This window comes from Anser anser, assembly GCF_964211835.1.
Source record: "Anser anser genome assembly, chromosome: 20".
Lineage (NCBI taxonomy): Eukaryota > Metazoa > Chordata > Aves > Anseriformes > Anatidae > Anser > Anser anser.
This window is the reverse complement of record NC_139741.1, coordinates 2,473,235-2,480,044: the sequence shown is the minus strand read 5'-3', so window position 1 is coordinate 2,480,044 and position 6,810 is coordinate 2,473,235. Positions and strand designations below refer to the sequence as shown.

General features: G+C 45.8%; 1 protein-coding gene across 2 annotated transcripts; it reads left to right on the top strand.

The window, feature by feature from the left end:
* Window positions 1-3,328: 3,328 nt before the first annotated feature.
* Window positions 3,329-6,766, top strand: ZNHIT3 (zinc finger HIT-type containing 3). 2 transcript variants are annotated; one of them, XM_083806849.1, is made up of 4 exons: window positions 5,389-5,548; window positions 5,659-5,816; window positions 5,909-5,989; window positions 6,254-6,766. In XM_083806849.1, the coding sequence occupies exons 1-4, from the start codon at window positions 5,469-5,471 to the stop codon at window positions 6,442-6,444; spliced, it is 510 nt and encodes a 169-aa protein (XP_083662975.1). In that variant the 5' UTR covers window positions 5,389-5,468; the 3' UTR covers window positions 6,445-6,766. The 2 variants fall into 2 exon arrangements, 1 of the variants encoding a protein (XP_083662975.1); XR_014574349.1 differs by lacking the exon at window positions 5,659-5,816 and having other exon boundaries at window positions 3,329-5,548; window positions 6,254-6,313.
* Window positions 6,767-6,810: the final 44 nt, after the last annotated feature.

Genomic DNA, 6,810 nt, shown 5'->3' with positions numbered 1-6,810 from the left:
TGTTTGCTTGGAGTTGAAACTACTTTTCATCTGTTTTTGAGAGCTCAGACTTTCTTACAGAGGGCTGAGATTACAAATCCGTGTTGTTTTTTTGTTTTTGTACTGAAGCATACTGAAAAAGTTATTTCCATAATAATATTTTCTCCATTAATTTACTAACATTACACTATTTTTATGCAATTAGATTAGGGAATTAAGATTACAAAGCTTTTTGTTAAGAGCTATTTATATTATTCAATATTATTTTTAATTGCATTCTGGCTTCATACGATCTTTCATGCTTGAACACCAGCTTTTCAAATTAGAGAAATTTCAAGTAGCATTTTCAGGAATATCTAGGGCACCTTGGAGCTCCAGTTCATGGATGTACTTTTTAACATAACTAGGGTATTTTTGAAGATGTCACACTTCTGGGTAGCCTGCAGTTCACCACAACCCTCGGACCCCCTATCAGTTCACAGAGCCATCGAATATGTAATTGAAAGAGATCCGGACTGCATGTGGCTTGGTCTGGTGCCCTCTGCTATTCCTGACAGATGTTCATCCGTGCTGTACGTTACTTGCTGCCTCACTTGCTGTTATTAAAAGGAGTTGCTGACTTGTGGTGCCGGCACTGCGAAGGTGACAGAAATAGTAGAGTCCTTGCTCAGCAGCAATCTCACACCAAAGTTGTGGCTGACAAATTTGTATGAGGTGAATTATACCGAATGCTTTTTCTGTGACACTTGAGAAGAATAGTTTATAGGATATTAATAAATCAGCAGACTTGTTTAATCAGTTCCCAGCCCTTATTTCTATATAATAATTCTTTGGACTGCTTTGTCACCATCTGAAATTCCAATTATTTACCCGTGTAAAGCATTTCTAATATACAGTAATTGCATACTAATTACACACCAACCATGATATATGTTCATAAACTTCAATTTTAATAGAAAAAAATCTTTTTCCATTTAAACCCAATATTTTTGCACAAATTTATTACGTTGTAAATTCTGACCGAGCTACTGTATTGGTCACAGATTTAATTGGAGAGCTGAAATAGCTGCGATACTGCCCAGATGTCACCACCAAATGTGAAAAGCCCATAAGCATAGCTGAGCTCCTGTTTTAGTATCACTGTATAAAATTATTACTGATACAAATTAATCCTTTGTTAAAACAACAGTAATGGGAGAGGGGGGAGCAATAATGACAACAACAACAAACACAAATCAAACTACCACCACCACCAAAACACATTTAAATGGAGCCATACAAATTAATTGACCAACTTTGTAAGTGACGTGGCTTCACATGGATATTTTTACTAAAGGAAAGCTTGCAAAAACTCGCTGCTCAGTTGCAGTTGGATGCCAGGTAGCAGCCAGAGCATGTCGGAGTGGTCTCTGTGTGTGGGTGTTTCAAATCAAACATGGAGTGGCATAGAAGAACATTAGGCAAAAAAAGAAGCATCTTCTGAGCAGAAAAAATATCCATGCTGTTCATATTGATACACTGGTGTACTTACCGCTCACCCAGACTGCTCCAGTATTTAAGACTGCCATATTCCCCGTTGTATACTGTAGATAATTGTTTGGTACAGTAGTGCCCTCTGCTGACTGGCAGCATTAAATGTATGTCCAAAGAATATTTTTTCTAGTCACATTTATTTTAAACTTCGTTTTCAAAAATCATTGACATCTAAAAAGACAAAGAAATAAATGATACAATAATATTATGTTGCTTTGTTAATGTACGTTATAGATTAACTTTAAAAAAAGCAAACGGAAATTGTCCTATAACAAATGAGTATAGATGCTTGTCATTGTCATGCTGTGTTCTCACCCAAGAATTAAGGGGAAAAAAATGTCATTTTAAGAACTGCTTAAGCAGCTGAAGTCCCCACTCCAATTACTCTAACAAAGAGTTAAGCCATTCTCCTGCATTTGCTTGTTTGAAAATTAAGTTAATTCAACATCTCATTCGGTTTTCCTTTGTTTGTTTTTCTCATAGAGTGTCGGTACCTCTAATTTACACAAGAAAAGGAAAATATGTACAATTTCAGATATAGTGTTCCAACTTCTGAGTACTCCAGTACTCAGTACTGAGATATTTCTGTAGGCCAAAGCACAAGAACACCAGTGGCAACGGAGCTTCTTACCTTTTCAGAGCCCCTTTGTAGCACTGCAGTTCATCGTGTCATTTTGCTTACCAGCTTGGGGTTTGTTTGTAGATAGATATGATCTAACCATCCTTAGAAAATGAGTCACCGCTGGTCGCATCAATTTGTAATTGTAAACAAGAGACAGCAAACAGCTAAGTTCTGTTATCTTTCAGTTAAGATTTCAAACCAACCATACTTCATGTGATTATTAAGCACGTAAAAGCGTGCTGTCTTAAGTCTGTATTAAGAGGGATCTTTCATTATTTTGCAGAGCAACGTTTCTAAGAATAAAATAGCAGGTTTTGTGACTAGGGTAGTGACTGACAGTGCCCTGTCAGTCACTACCTGTCTGGGCAATGCCCTGCCCAGACAGTGCCAGTCTGGGCAGGGGCAATTAGAGAGATTAAAACTGGAGATCTATAAACTCCAGAACCAGAGATGCCATCTATTTTAGTGCAAATAAAGCTTAGGTGGTAAGGTGACATCTTCTCTTCTTACATAGATATTGAATGCAAAGAACTGAAAAACATTACGTTTCTTACCCAGAAAACCTCTTCAACACATGCTTGACCTTGAGCATTTTATGAGTTGTGTGAAGTCATTAGAGTTGATCTCAATTTAGGCAGGTGCTTAAATTCCTCACTGAACTGGGGTCCAAGTTAGTGACAAAAACGTGATATTCTTCTTTGTGTGCCATCAGTCACATACCCTCCACCTAAGAGAAAAATACTTCTGACTCTAATCTTTACCTGTTTCTATCTAATCTATTAGTGAATTAGAGATGAATCCACGTTCACTCAATTTTAGAATATCTTCAGACTTGTAAACCACTCGTGTGATCATTTGTCTTTACATGGACTAGCCAAATTTTGCTCTTGATAAAGGTTGCTTTAAGCAGATCAGCTTTATAATAGTAAATATGTTTTACACTTCTGCCTATCCTAGCAACTTAAGGGTAGTTGGCTCTGCTCTGAGTTGGTAACCCAAATATTTAAAAACACAAGTGGTTAAAGATTAATCCACTGTCATGACAATGATGTGGCAACAGAAGCTGTGCTTCAATATTCATTTTTCGACTGGAGAACAAGGTGGCAGTAACACTCATGTAGTTGTACAGTCTCTTGCCGCATACGGGATGTGTACAGCAGACTTCGTTACTGGTTGAAAGCAGGATTTCCCACCATGACTGGATACTCAAACTGTTCTGCTAACTATACCAAAATTTGGAGTCATTATTTAGTACTTGCACTGGGCATCCCCCAACTGACCATTAACATAGCTTCTGTGATCTTCAACTGCATAGTCATCATCACCAGAATGGCGACAAAGGATCTGCACAAGCCTATCTCTATCCTCTTTTGCAATTTGGCTTTTTCTGATCTCTTCACGAGTTTTTCTGGCTTTTGGATTTCAGTGCTGTTCATCACCAACCCTGACAATACAATCTTTGGATCCAGGGGTATGCTTGCACCTTATTCCTTATATACTACATCGATTTTATCCACCATCTATAACTTGGTAAGCATTGGAATCGAACGCTACCTGGCTGTGGCTGAAAGTATCAGGACAAGGTTCAGGGTTGCTAGAAAACATTCCATAGCTGTTGTTTTAATTAGCTGGATCCTTGCTTTCTCTTTGGGCTGCTTGCCCTTGATGGGCTGGAACTGCTTGCATATGGGAAGAAATCTCTCAGTCCTCTACAGTCCGTTTTGCGTTGACTACCTCATCTTCATCACCATTCCCAATGTTGTGTTGGCTTTTATTGTTCCTCTGTTCACTTACCTCAGAATCATTATCATCCTGAGGAAAAGAAAGCTCAGAATGAAAGCATGCGGACAAGCTACCGGCACCTACAAATCCGCCGAAATCCAGGTGGCCAGAACTAGTATTTTTATATGGCTCCTGGCGTTGGTCTCCTATGCTCCTTTCTTTGCGGGAGTCATATTCGATGCAACAAACCACCAGTGCCCCCTCGATCTCTACCCAAGCGTCTACATCTTCCGAAACTGCACGGCCATGATGATAACCATGAACTGTTTGGGGAACCCGCTGATATACACCCTGAAAGCCAAAGAGCTGGGGGCTAAGCTCAAGTCTCTGAGATGCCTTTCTGCCAACCGCGTGCAAGCCTGCGCCGTGGCCAATATCTGACGGGGACCGGGACCGGGACCGGCCTTCAGCACCGCCCGGGGGACAGCGCCGGCGGCCCCGGGAGGCCCCGGGCCGGGGACCGGGGAGGACCGGGGGGGAACCGGGAGGGGACCGGGGAGAGCGGAGTCAGCCAGCCGCCCTTGGGAGCGGCCCTTCTGTGGTGTTTTTGCGGGTTTGGGGGCAGTTAAATGGCTGGAAAGGCTTCGGGACTACCGGCGGACGTGTGATTTTCCTTCTCGCTTACAGTCAGGACTGTAGCTTTGGCTGCTGGATCTGTGACTGGGGGCATTCAGCACTGTTTTGCTGTTGTAATTTTATCTGCGGAATCTTATCTGATAGAATTTTATTCTATCTATATCTGTAGCTGTGTTGTGTGATTCTGTGAGACGTTTGTGCCTACGCTTTTCATATTTCTGCTTATAACTAGAAGTGAATCCGTGGTGTTGAAACGTGAGCTGCGCCAGGAGAAAACCTCACTGGAGTTTTTCAGTACCGGAATTGTAGCGAAGCCTCTTGTACACAGCAAAGCAAAATAAAAATGTCAAGGCTGGGCATTTTGTGAAAGGAAGAGGTCTCATCCTCCCTCCTTCTCCAGAAAGGAAATTAGATACTGGGTCATAAATGTGTCAGACCCCAGTGGAGATGAATGCTTGTGGTTGGTAAGGGGGACATTGCCCACAAGGGTCTCGGTGCTTTGTTGTCTTCTCTCTCCCCCTGCACAGTCACAGATGGGGAAGTCCTGGTGGAGGAGATCCTGGTGACGTTAGCCTGCCTATGTTTAATTTATGCTCAGGTGTTACTCAGCGGTGCCACAGGGCCGCCACGATGGCCTCACGCTGAGGGAGCTCACCCAGGCACCACCCAACCCCAACCAGCCCTCCCCGTGGAAGTTGGACTTCTTAGGGCTTTATTTCCGCTTTATTTCTTTGTTTGTCATTAGTTCGGCATTCCAAGCGGCTTGAGCCCAGACGGAACAACCCCAACACTCCGCTAAACGGCGGCTGCGAGCAAAAAAAAAAAAAAAAAGGCGTTTTGTGTAATAAATAAATAATTAAATAGCCCCGCTACGGGCCGAGGCCCCGCCGCTCGGCGCTGTGCTGGCCGCGCCTGGCGCTGGGCGGGGCGGCGCTCGGCGCTGGGCAGGCCGGGCCTGGAGCGGGCCGGGGGCGCCATGCGGGCGGCTCGGAGCTGCGGGGTCTGCGGGGCGGCCGGGGCGGCCCCGTACCGGTGCCCGCGCTGCGCTGAGGCCTAGTGAGAGGGGGAGCGGGTTGGGGGGAGCGGGTATGACGGGGGGGAAGGGCCCGCGGCGGTCCCCGCGTGAGGGGCGCCGCCGGGCCCTGACGGGAGCTGCGTGCCCGCAGCTGCTCGGTGCCGTGCTGCAGGGCGCACCGCGCCCGGTGCCGCCGCGACGGGGACGGGATCGACACCGGGAGCGGGGCCGCGGCGCTCTCGGAGCCGGATAAGGCGGCGGAGGGGCTGGCAGCGCCCCGAGGGGCGGGCCGGGCCGGGCAGCGCGCAGGTACGGGGCTTGGGGGGGGGGGGGTCACGGGGGTGGGTGAGGGGGGCACGGGGGGCTGGGTACCCCTCCCCGGTTCTCCTTGCCGCCCCTAGGCAGCCCCTGGTCGGTGGCGGACATCCTGGCGGAGGACGACGAGCAGGACCGCGTGCCGCTGCAGAAGCTCAAGCTGCTGGGTGAGCCCGAGGGGTCGGGGGGTGTGTGGGGGCCTGCCATGGCAGCCGGGGTGGTGGTACTGCGACATCGTGCTTCGTCCTGGTTGTGCAGCTCGCCTTGAGGCTTCCCGTGTCACATACCTGCCCTTTTGCCACCCCTCTTTGAGAATTTACCCTCAAAGTAACAATGTTCTAAACAACATTTGTAACTGCTCAGGATTAGGTGCTCTAAACAACATTTGTAACTGCTCGGGATTAGCATTGTTTATCTGTTTTTCTCTGAAGGAGAATCTGAGGAACTGAGAGGCTTGCTCCTGAACCCACACCTCCGGCAGCTTCTGCTGACGATTGATGAAGCAGAAGAGAAGAGCTCCCTCATGAAAAAGTACATGCAGGAGCCGCTATTTGTGGAGTTTGCAGACTGCTGCTTGAGAATTGTTGAACCCCCAGAGAAGGAGAACATTCTTCCTGAGTGAGATACCTTGGGAACGTTTTGCTGTCCTTGAGTTTTTCCTCTGACAGAAGAGATCTTACAGCAATGGTGCTACTGTGGTGCACCATTCCGGGTATTTCCTCTGGGTTTGGTCACACTTCACTCATGGATGTCAGGACTCAAATTTTTAATTTAGAGTTGATAAACAGTGATACAGTATTGGACAGATTTCTAGATACTAGGAAGTAAATTTGATATTACGTGGACTTGCAATCTTTTGGTAGAGAAATCCTGTCAACCATGGGAAACGCAGCTTCCCAATAACAATTATATTAAATATGTCGGCATTTATCTTAATCCACAAACTGTTCTGAAATGTTTTTGTTACCTTTGTTATGAATGGTCAGAC

Bases quoted from the DNA above. Each gene is read 5' to 3' on its own strand.
- ZNHIT3 (XM_083806849.1), top strand. From the start codon at position 5,469: ATGCGGGCGGCTCGGAGCTGCGGGGTCTGCGGGGCGGCCGGGGCGGCC. The intron at 5,549-5,658 runs GTGAGAGGGGGA...GCGTGCCCGCAG, and splicing joins CCGCGCTGCGCTGAGGCCTA to CTGCTCGGTGCCGTGCTGCA. The intron at 5,817-5,908 runs GTACGGGGCTTG...TGCCGCCCCTAG, and splicing joins CCGGGCCGGGCAGCGCGCAG to GCAGCCCCTGGTCGGTGGCG.